General features: G+C 40.0%; 1 protein-coding gene across 2 annotated transcripts in view; it reads right to left on the reverse strand.

Moving 5' to 3' along the window:
- PRKG2 (protein kinase cGMP-dependent 2) overlaps positions 1-12,190 on the reverse strand; it is a 118,426-nt gene that overhangs the window by 9,073 nt on the left and 97,163 nt on the right. For both annotated transcript variants that reach the window (XM_075283801.1, XM_075283791.1), the window contains exon 15: positions 3,089-3,211. In XM_075283801.1, the coding sequence (XP_075139902.1) occupies positions 3,089-3,211 (123 nt within the window). The remainder of the gene's footprint in view (positions 1-3,088; positions 3,212-12,190) is intronic.

Here is a 12,190-nt window from a genome sequence, read left to right on the forward strand (position 1 = left end):
TCCAAGTGGCTTATTTACTGCAAAATACCTTCATTGAAAAGTCCATTTAGTGGGCTACCCCTCATGGGCTGTTGAGGGAACAAAATTCTGTAGCCATATTGGGTTAGTATTGGATCTATCCCACTTGTGAAGAAAACAATTCCAATAACACCATCATATCGGTAGAGGTAAAGACACATGTAATGGCTGAGCTGTGGAGCCGACTGTGTAAGGTGACTGCTGTTTTCTATTAGACTGTTCATTTATTGTTTAGCACTTACAACTTGTTAATGGCCACACAATTGGGCAGATTTACAAGCGGTAAATGATAAATTAGGGCTCTAGCAGCTTTAATACCCATGACATATATAAGCACAATTACCATAATGAAGAATATGCAAATGTATTTCCCAGGATGTAATATCCCCAAAATGAAAAAAGAAGACAAAATTCAAAAACAGTGACATGGACCTTCAAAATAAAGATAAGAGATGAATAGCCTTTCTAAAGGCTATTCTGACATGCTTTTAGTTTAAAAATATTTTTTTTAATGATAGAATCCCTTTAAGTACGAACCTGTTGATTCCAAGGAGGAAGGGGGTTCAAGATGGCAAGGGGCCATGGGATGGGGGTGCGGGGGTGCCAGGGGGAGCAGGGGCATGGGCGCGGCAGAGGAAGGGGGCAGGTGTGCGGGTTAGAGGGGGTAGCCAGGAGCAGGGGTTAAGTAGTGAAGCCGCACGGCCAGGCGAGAAGCAAGGGAGGTGCGGGCCCCCAAGGGGGGCTGTCGCCAGAACGCCGGATCCTAACCATCACAACTTCGCTAAAGAAAAGCGGCTCAGCGCCCACACCAACCTGCAGACGAAGTTGCGGGCAGATGCTAGTACTGTATAATCTATGCATTATTACTATCTCTGATTGTAAAATACTCTCTATCTCTCTAATCTCTCCCCACAAAATAGACATTTTCTCTTCCTGCCTGGTCTTTTTATACTTCATCAAAGATATTCGACCTTAAATCCCTCTGCTGTGTTGTAATCCATATAGATTACATCTTCTTCATAAAAAGCCAGATGACAAAACAAAACACAGTGACTTTTGCATTAACTTGCAGGTCCAATTGGAAGAGGACAAAGGATACTGTCACTGTCCACTGCTACCTGTACATATTAAAAGAATGGCTTATGCCACAGACAACTGCTGTATCACCAATGGGAATCACATCAAAATTTTGCAGTGTAAAGATAAACTTTTGATCTATAGTGTGTTTTTATGTTAATAAATTTTTATCTTCTCTTATTTATGAATACTGAGACTATAACTTTCCACCATTCTTTTTGAATCACTCTGTATATTAGAAAATCACATGACTTCCCATTCTTTAAAGAAATAAATTTAAGAAATATAAAGTGGACAATCCCTTTAAGTCCTAGTAAAGTGAACAAAATGGATTCAGTACATTGAAAAAAGCATGTATTGTCTTCAGAGTTCAATCATGTGCATGGACAGTTTACAGCTCTACAAGGACCCTAATTGGCACTCTAATTGATACTGCATAGTGTCTCTGTACACAGGGACTTTGATACCGGGCTCTGGACCCTGAGAGGGACAAAAAGGTCCTTCTGCCACATAAAATATACCACTACTGTGAGTTGCTTACTAGAGTAATATTGGGGAGAGCCCCATTACTGATTTTGTATGCACTGGGGCTCAGGAACTTCAAATTACACTTCTGTCTGTATAAGACTGTATTCTCCCCTAGACGTAATGCTTCTCGTGACAAATATACCATGTAATGGAACACCCTTCCACTTTTCTACAGATTCACATGAAACCTGTGAAAAATCTTCTTGTGACTAGTATAAAATGAAAGGTATGGCTGCTGTTTTATAGCTGAGGGTTAGTTGTTTAGCTCTTACAGTAGTTGCAGGAAGAGGTGCAGAAGATTGTAGGTGTTTTGAAAATGTTGAGATACATAGATGATACATGGTCAGCAGTTCCAAAACCTAGATTGTTGCTAGGAGAAAAAAGCTGGAACAAGTCCTGGATCTTTTGTGTAGTACCCTGAATGACTCTCACAATCAACTGAATATGTTTGCATTGATAAAGTTGATCATTGCAGTGGGGGCACAGGAGCCTAATGTTCCCTGCCCTGCCATTCTTCTCTTCATATGCCACTTTAGGTCTCTAGGCTATGTGAGAAAGAAATGGCTTCTCAGGTGGAGTAAGGATAACACTGCAATGCCTGAGCCTGATTGTACCACATCATGGATGGTGGCATGGAATGGCCTCATAGAAGGCACGGACGCCTTTTTACTATAGGGAGCAGTATCAGGGATGTTATTACCAATGGTGGCACACTGAGGAAGAATTTTTACTATTATGATATAATTGCTGTTGGGGCACCAAGGGCAGCATTATTATTATACAGGCACAATGAGGGGCACTATTATTAATAGGGACGATATTATTTTTGAGGGGCAATGTGGAGCATTATTACCAATGTGGATAATCTGGAGGTGGATTGTTCCTAGGTACTATTATTAACAGAGCATGATAATGAGCATTGCTATTCTTGAGGTACTATATGAACACACTGGAGGCCCATTATTACTATAGTCACATTAATACTATTGGCGCACTATGGGGACATGCTATGAAGCATTTTGTTATTAGTAGGGACACTATTAGAAATTGAGGTATGAGAATTATTACTTTGGTGACATTGTGGGCAAACTGTTACCAATGGGAGCATCCAAGGGGAGCATAATTAGTATTGGAAGCACTATTAATAATGGGGAACACTGTGGGAGCAATATTAGTATGTAAGCACTATTGATGCACCCAATTATTTCTGAGGGTATTATGTGTGACACTAATTACTGGAGGGGGGACTATTTGTGTGCTAATATTTTTAGAGAAAAAAAGAACAACTACAATCAGAGGAGACCCTGTGAATCATTGGATAAGTATTTTGCCCTGTTTACGGTATTGTTTTCTTGGCATGAAAAGAGGTACTCTCCATAAATTTATGTTTGTAATATGTGTAAAAATTCCATTTTTGCCATTCTATAGGGTATATATTAATCATAAGACAGAATCCACATGTTACCTGCACAGGCGTCGAATCAGATCTTCAGGTCGTCTGGCTATTTTTCTATGAAACTCGACTTTCTCAATACCATGGAGAATTAAATTGTAGATCATCATCTGGTCTGGCCCAGTAAAAGGAGGACTGGAGAGAAATATGCCAGATATGTTATGTTACACATTTTATACATGAAAAATAATCCTCCCAAAGATATATATAATAACAAAAACAGAACTGGTGTTGTTAAAATCTCAACTCAGCTGCAGAAACATGTAAAGAAAACACTTTCCCTCAGTCACCATGGAAAATGGGACTAAACAAGGAAAACTTTCAGCTAATATAATGTTTATTGTTGGACATGTGCTCGAGCCTTCCCATGAAATCTGTCATTAGAATGTAGTGCAGATCTCTAGAACAAGGAATGAGTCCAGCTCTGCTCAATAGAGCCTATGAAAGCTGCACATACTGATATTATCCAATAGCCAATGGGTTCATAGTATAATAGATATAAATACTAAAAGTGAAGGCAGATTCCATGAATTTCATTTTTTCTAAAAACACTTTGAAGCTTATGTATGATGTACTACGAACATCACTGTTTTTCCCTCCTTCAATTGAAGATCCTTCTGTCCTAAAGAAGAAACAGTACTAAATCAATGCTGCAGGCTAGGGTTGGAAAAGATCAGATTCCGATCAGTGATTGAGCCAATTTCATGATCGTGATCGGAATTCCGATCCCGATCTTTTTAGGCAGGACCGAGGTCTGACGTTCGTTCCCACAATGCTTGGCTACTAACCAATCATTGTCGTGAAAGTTAAAGGGGTATTCCCATGTACATAATCATATCTATACTTGTAGATAATTAAAAGTTAACCCCTTAACGACCGGCCCATAGGGAATCTACGTCGGCACTGACAGGTCCTTCCTGACTGCCCTATAGGAAAACTACGTCGGGCAGTCAGGGAAGGTTTCCCTGTCAGTGCCGACGTGAATGGAGCGGATCTTAGCTGTATCTTACAGCTAAGACCCTGCTCCATAACACCCCATCGGAGGGGTCTCCGATTGGGGGGTTTTAACCCCTTCAGTTCCGTGATCAAACATGATCACGGAACTGAAGCGGTTCCGTGATGGTGCCGGCGGTATCGGCACCCCCCGCGGCGAGATCGGAGGGTGCCGATATACAAAACATGCAGTCTGGGGTCTGGCCAGTGACCCCAGACTGCCTGAGCCCCCTGTTACCTGGTTGATCCTGCCCCCGTTGACAGGAAGCCAAGCGATGCGTCTACATCGCTTGGCTTCCTGTTACAGACTGGAGACACGTGCAGCCTGTTTCTCCTGTGTCTCCAGCCTGTAATACTGATTCAGCAATGAAATCATTGCTGAATCAAGTGTCCTAAGAGGGACACATAAAAAAGTGAAACAAAAAGTGAAAAAAAGTGAAAAATAAATAAATAAAGCTTTTGAAAAAAATGAATAAAGTTATAAAGCCCCAAAAGTCTCCTTTTTTCTATAAAAAATGAGTTATGTAAAAAAGACCCTAAAAATTAATAAAAACAATACATATTTGGTATCGCCGCGTCCGTAACAATCTGTACAATAAAACTGAAATAATATTTAATGTATACGGTAAACGTCGGGGGGAAAAAACCCACCGGAAGTAGTGATTTTTCACCATCTCACCTTAGAAAATATGCTATAAAAAGTGATCAAAAAGTCATATACACCCCACAATAGTACCAATAAAAGCGCAGGTTGTCCCGCAAAAAATAAGCCCCCAACCAACACTGTCCACGGAAAAATAAAAATGTTACGCCTCTCAGAAGGTGGCGATGCAAAAATCACTGATTTATGTCCCCAAATGTGTTTATGTTCTGCAGAATTAGTATCACATAAAAAAATACTATAAATGAGGCATCGCCGTAACCGTACCGACCCGCAGAATAAAGGTCACGTGTTACTTATACTGTACGCTGCATGGCGCAAAATTTAAAAGGGAAAACTCAATGACAGAATTGATTTTATTTTTTTAAATCCAGCAAAAAAAGAGTTAATAAAATGTACTCAATAGATTGTAAGCACCCAAAAATGGTGTCATTACAAAATATACCTCATACCGCAAACAACAAGCCCTTATATGGCCACGTCACTAGAAAAATTAAGAAAATATAGCATCCAGCAATGTGAAGACAAAAACCCGCAAAAATCGCCAAATCATTAGAATACAACTGGCTGCGGCAGGAAGGGAATATACAGTCCTATGAAAAAGTTTGGGCACCCCTATTAATCTTAATCATTTTTAGTTCTAAATATTTTGGTATTTGCAACAGCCATTTCAGTTTGATATATCTAATAACTGATGGACACAGTAATATTTCAGGATTGAAATGAGGTTTATTGTACTAACAGAAAATGTGCAATATGCATTAAACCAAAATTTGACCGGTGCAAAAGTATGGGCACCTCAACAGAAAAGTGACATTAATATTTAGTAGATCCTCCTTTTGCAAAGATAACAGTCTCTAGTCGCTTCCTGTAGCTTTTAATCAGTTCCTGGATCCTGGATAAAGGTATTTTGGACAAACAATTCAAGTTCAGTTAAGTTAGATGGTCGCCGAGCATGGACAGCCCGCTTCAAATCATCCCACAGATGTTCAATGATATTCAGGTCTGGGGACTGGGATGCCCATTCCAGAACATTGTAATTGTTCCTCTGCATGAATGCCTGAGGATTTGGAGCGGTGTTTTGGATCATTGTCTTGCTGAAATATCCATCCCCGGCGTAACTTCAACTTCGTCACTGATTCTTGAACATTATTCTCAAGAATCTGCTGATACAGAGTGGAATCCATGCGACTCTCAACTTTAACAAGATTCCCGATGCCGGCATTGGCCACACAGCCCCAATGCATGATGGAACCTCCACCAAATTTTACAGTGGGTAGCATGTGTTTTTCTTGGAATGCTGTTTCTTTTTGGACGCCATGCATAACGCCTTTTTTTATAACCAAACAACTCAATTTTTGTTTCCAAAATGAAGCTGCCTTGTCCAAATGTGCTTTTTCATACCTCAGGCAACTCTATTTGTGGCGTACGTGCAGAAACGGCTTCTTTCTCATCACTCTCCCATACAGCTTCTATTTGTGCAAAGTGCGCTGTATAGTTGACCGATGCACAGTGACACCATCTGCAGCAAGATGATGCTGCAGCTCTTTGGAGGTGGTCTGTGGATTGTCCTTGACTGTTCTCACCATTCTTCTTCTCTGCCTTTCTGATATTTTTCTTGGCCTGCCACTTCTGGGCTTAACAAGAACTGTCCCTGTGGTCTTCCATTTCCTTACTATGTTCCTCACAGTGGAAACTGACAGGTTAAATCTCTGAGACAACTTTTTGTATCCTTCCCCTGAACAACTATGTTGAACAATCTTTGTTTTCAGATCATTTGAGAGTTGTTTTGAGTAGCCCATGATGCCACTCTTCAGAGGAGATTCAAATAGGAGATCAACTTGCAATTGGCCACCTTAAATACCTTTTCTTATGATTGGATACATCTGGCTATGAAGTTCAAAGCTCACTGAGGTTACAAAACCAATTTTGTGCTTCAGTAAGTCAGTAAAAAGTAGTTAGGGGAATTCAAATCAATAAAATGATAAGGGTGCCCATACTTTTGCACCGGTCAAATTTTGGTTTAATGCATATTGCGTATTTTCTGTTAGTACAATAAACCTCATTTCAATCCTGAAATATTACTGTGTCCATCAGTTATTAGATATATCAAACTGAAATGGCTGTTGCAAACACCAAAATATTTAGAACAAAAAATGATTAAGATTAATAGGGGTGCCCAAACTTTTTCATAGGACTGTATAAGCTGTGCAAGCGTATATCAGGGGACACCCCATATTTACACCTTATGAGGGAACGGACACCAGAAATGACCCCCAAAGTGACTCGACCAATCATAGGAGCTACTGGGACATAGTAGGTGTTTGCAATGTTCTCCGCACAGCTTATATATTCCCTCTTCGCCAGCCGCTGTGCAGTCACGTCTGGGATACTAATACTCACTACACCCCCTGAGGGGTGCAGTTTTCAAAATGGGGTCACTCCTTTGGGGAATCCACTTTTCTGGTACCTTACAGGCTCTACAAACATGACATGGCGTCCAGATACCAAACATCTGAATCTGTACTCCAAAAGCCGCATCGTGCTCCTTCCCTTCTGCGCCCTGCTGTGCGCCCAAACTGCAGTTTATGCCACAGGTATGACACATGTATGACACTGGTGTACCCGGGATAATGTACGTAATGTCATATGTGGGTATAAACTGATATTAGGGCACAGCTGGACACAGAAGGGAAGAAGGGTTATTGGGTTTTTGGAGCGCAGACGGTTTGGTTTTTGGATGCCATGACACTTTTGCAGAAAAGTAAAGTGGAATCCCCTGATATGTGACCTTATTTTGGAAACTACACCCCTGAAGGATTTATCCAGGGGTACAGAGAGCATTTTTAACCCCCAAGTGTTGCTATAACTTATTATCCATAAATGAATACGAAGCTGATTGTGAGAAGTGAAAATACCAATTTTTCCAGGAATACGTCATTTCTGTGCGTAACATGTTGTGCCCGACTTGTATCAGAGATGAACGCTCTGAAAGCTGTTGTGCCCGGGATACCCACTTAACAATTTTTGGAGTGTGTATCTCTGCTGATATAAGTTGGGCACAACATATCAGATACTGAAATGGCGAATCTCTGGAAAAATTTCATTTTTAACTTCTCATTGTCAGTTGCGATTTCTGGAAACTAAATAAATGCAACCCTCAAGGGTTAAAAGCGCTCGCTACGCCACTTGATAAATCCCATCAGTGGGCTAGTGTCCAAAATGGGGTGACATGTCTGCAGATTCCACTTTATTGGCAATTCAGGGTCTTTGCAAAAGTGATGTCCAAAAACCAAACTGTGCGCCAAAAAACAAAATAGCGCTCCTTCCCTTCTGTGCCCGGCTGTGCCCAAACAGCCGATTCTACCCACATATGGCATTAAGTCCGTTATCCGGGGTACACCAGTGTCATACATGTGGGCATACACCGCCATTTGGTTACACAGCAGGGCGCAGATGTGAAGGAGCGCTATGTGCTTTTGGAGTGCAGATTTAGATTGTTGGTGTTTGGACACCATGTCATATTTGCCGAGACCCTAAAATTGCCGCTACAAAATGGGGTCACTTCTTAGGGAATTCCAGTTTACTGGAACCTCCAGGGCTCTGCAAAAACATCATGGCGCCCAGAGGTTCCCTCTAAATCTGTACCCCAAAAGCTAAAAAGCGCACTGCTCCTTCCCTTCTGAGCCCTGCTGTGTTCCCAAGCAGCAGTTTACACCCACATATATAATTTTTTGACCCTTGGGATGGCCCCTTAATAGTTTTAGGAGTGCTGGTCTCTGACAACACAAAGTGGGGGCAACGTATTGGGCACCGAAATGGCAGATTTCTTTCAAAATTTCAATTTTCATTTTGTACATTAATTTTTGGGAAGCATTTTTAGTCTCAGAGTGATAATACACCTTGATACATTCCTTGATGGGTGTAGTTTTTAAAATGGGGTCACATTTGAGGGGTTTCCATTGTATTGATACTTTAGGGGTTCAGCAAATGCGACATGGCACCTGAAAACTATTCCAGGAAAATCTGCCCTCCAAAACCCAAATAGCGCTCTTTCCATTCTGAGCCCCACCATGTCCCCATACAGCAGATTATGGCCACATATGGGGTATTGCCGTGTTCAGGAGAAATTGTGTAACAAAATGTGGGGGGCTTTTTCTCATTTAACCCCTTGTGAAAATGAAAACTTTGGGGATAAAGGGACATTTTAGTAATTTTTAACCTACACATCCCAAGGTTAGTAAAATCTGTGAAAAGGCTATAGAGTCAAAATACTCACTATACTCCTCAATTAATACCTTAAGGGGTCTAGTTTATAAAATGCGGTCATTTATGGGGGTTTTCAATTGTTTTGGTAACGTAAATCTTGTTTGAATGTGCAATGGGCCTAAAATATCTGCAAACAAAATTTGTGTCTTGAAATCCAGTTGGTGCTCCCATCTTTTTGGGCCCTACCGTGCGTCCGTACATAGGATTAAGGCCACAAAGTGTACATTTTTGAACACGGGAGAAATGGGGCCATCTATTTTGGGGTGTTTTTCTTTATTTTCATGCCTTGTGTGCAAAAAAACTGCCTTTAAAATGACTCTTTTGTGTAAAGAATATGACAATTTTTTGTTTGACACAAATTCTTTTAAAACCTATGGGGTCAAAATACTCACTATACCCCTCAATGAATACCTCAAGGGGTCTAGTTTATGAAATGGTGTCATTTATGGGGGGTTTCAATTGTTTAGGTAACTCAAATCTTGCTTGAATGCGCAATGGGCCTGAAACATTTGGAAACAAAATTTGTGTCTTGAAATCCAGTTGGTGCTCCCATCTTTTTGGGCCCTACCGTGCGTCCGTACATAGGATTAAGGCCACAAAGTGTACATTTTTGAACACGGGAGAAATGGGGCCATCTATTTTGGGGTGTTTTTCTTTATTTTCATGCCTTGTGTGCAAAAAAACTGCCTTTAAAATGACTCTTTTGTGTAAAGAATATGACAATTTTTTGTTTGACACAAATTCTTTTAAAACCTATGGGGTCAAAATACTCACTATACCCCTCAATGAATACCTCAAGGGGTCTAGTTTATGAAATGGTGTCATTTATGGGGGGTTTCAATTGTTTAGGTAACTCAAATCTTGCTTGAATGCGCAATGGGCCTGAAACATTTGGAAGCAAAAATTGTGTCTTGAAATCCAGTTGGTGCTCCCTTCTTTTTGGGCCCTACCGGGCATCCGTACATAGAACTAAGGCCACAAAGTGTACATTTTTGAACACAGGAGAAATGGGGCCATCTATTTTGGAGTGTTTTTTCTTCATTTTCATGTGTTATGCGCAAAAAAACTGCCTATAAAATGACACTTTTGTGTAACAAAATGACATTTTTTTTGTTTGACGCAAATTTTCTAAAAACATATGGGGTCAAAGTACTCACTATACCCCTCAATGAATACCTTAAGGGGTCTAGTTTATAAAATGGGGTAATTTATGGGGGGTTTCAATTGCTTTGGTAACTCAAATCTTGTTCAAATGTGCAATGGGCCTAAAATATCTGCAAGCCAAATTTGTGCTTTGAAATCCATTTGGCCTTCCCTACCTCTTAGGCCCTACTGTACATGCTTACATAGGACTAAGGCCACAAAGTGTACATTTTTTAACACGGGAGAAGTGGGGTGATATATTTTGGGGTGTGTTTCTTCTTTTTGATGTGTTGTGTGCAAAAAAACTGGTTTTAAAATGACACATATTTGAAGAAAATGAAAATGTAATTTTTTTCATCATTTGTAATAATTCTTGCAAAACAATATTTGTTTGATCAAAATGCTCACTATACCCCTCAAAGAATACCTGAAGGGGTCTAGTTTTACAAATTGGGTCATTTAATGGGAGGTTCTGTCATTATGTCACCTATTCTTGTCTGCAAACATAGCTTGGTACAGGAAAAAATCACAAACTCAAAATTTCCAAAATTTGCTTATAAACTTGATAAACTTCTAAATTGTCTAAATTACTCAAATATGCTAAAATTATTTCAAATATGCTTGAAACACAAAAGGAACATTTGGAAATATATAACTAGTAATTTTTTTGCCCTGTATTATTGTGCATATGTGAGATATCACAGCTGAAAATGGAAAACATTGAAAAAATTTCAAAATTTTCAGCATTTGCGAGTTTTTTCATAAATTTACACAAGTTATATCAGTCTAATTTTACCTTCTCAGTAAAGTACAACATGTCACGAAAAAACAATATCAGAATCGCTTGGATACGCTACACTGTTACAGAATTATTCACTGATAAAGTCACACAGGGCAAATTTCCAAAATTTGGCTTGGTCATTAAGGTCTAAAATAGGCTGGTCACTAAGGGGTTAAACATTTTTGCAAATATAAGTAATTAAAAATTCTGCAAAGTTTTAAACATTTTCTCTAACTTTCTTAGTGGTGACAGTCTTTTATCTTGATCGGTTGCCATGGATATGACCACTAATGCAGAAACCTTCTGCATTAGTGGTCATAAAAATGTTTTTGATTGGTGGCCGGCATCATCATCACAGCCGATCAAATACTGTTCGGGTAAGTTGGCAGCTCGCACTATGCAAAAAGTGACTTTTCCCATAGAGAAGCATTGACCTTACTCTTGCATTTTTCTCGGGCTGGCAACGTCTCAGCATTTGAAAACTGCCTGTGCAAACACACCTTGCCATTTAAGTGTTCCCTTGCTCTTTCTATGCATTCTACGAACTTGTATGTATTTTTTGGCAACTTTTCATCTTAAAAAAAAAAAAAAAAACTAAAATAATCCCATTCACTTGCATTAGGAGTGGAATTGGGATCGGGATCGGATGGAAAATGATCAAAAATCGGATTTTAAAATCGATCCTGAAAACTCAAGATCGGCTCATCCCTACTGCAGACCCTTCATCCTCAGGATCAGTAGGGTTACCAGAGGTTAGACCAGTGGCAGAACTACTGCAATACCAGCCAAAGGGGCTGCTACAGAACCTGTGACCTTAGGACCTGCTTTTTTTTTTTCAAATTGGCTGTTACTAGCTGAATTACACCAGCAGATAATGGCCCCTATTTACATATGGTAGTATGTATCCACTAAACTTAGAAATACTGAGGTCAAGAAATGGCAATGACTGGTGGGAGCACTCTCTATTGGTCATCTGGAGGGGTCAGATACTCAATTTGGTCAAATGGTGGATTTTCTTAATTAGAACAACATTGGTCCTTGTTTTACCTTTGAGACTAACCCTAGAGGAGGAAGATACATGCTACCATTTACCGTTGTTAAACAACAGCTACCAACTCTCTTTGAAGATGGGTGAGTCACCATCCATCCCCTCTTAAAATGGGCGTTCCATAGGGCCAATACTTGAGATTGTGCCAGAATTGCTCAATTTTAGCTAAGTTCTAGAAACAGTCTGACGTTCTCAGGTCCATTACATTCCTGCCTTCCT

This window comes from Leptodactylus fuscus, chromosome 1 (assembly GCF_031893055.1).
Source record: "Leptodactylus fuscus isolate aLepFus1 chromosome 1, aLepFus1.hap2, whole genome shotgun sequence".
Classification (NCBI taxonomy): domain Eukaryota; kingdom Metazoa; phylum Chordata; class Amphibia; order Anura; family Leptodactylidae; genus Leptodactylus; species Leptodactylus fuscus.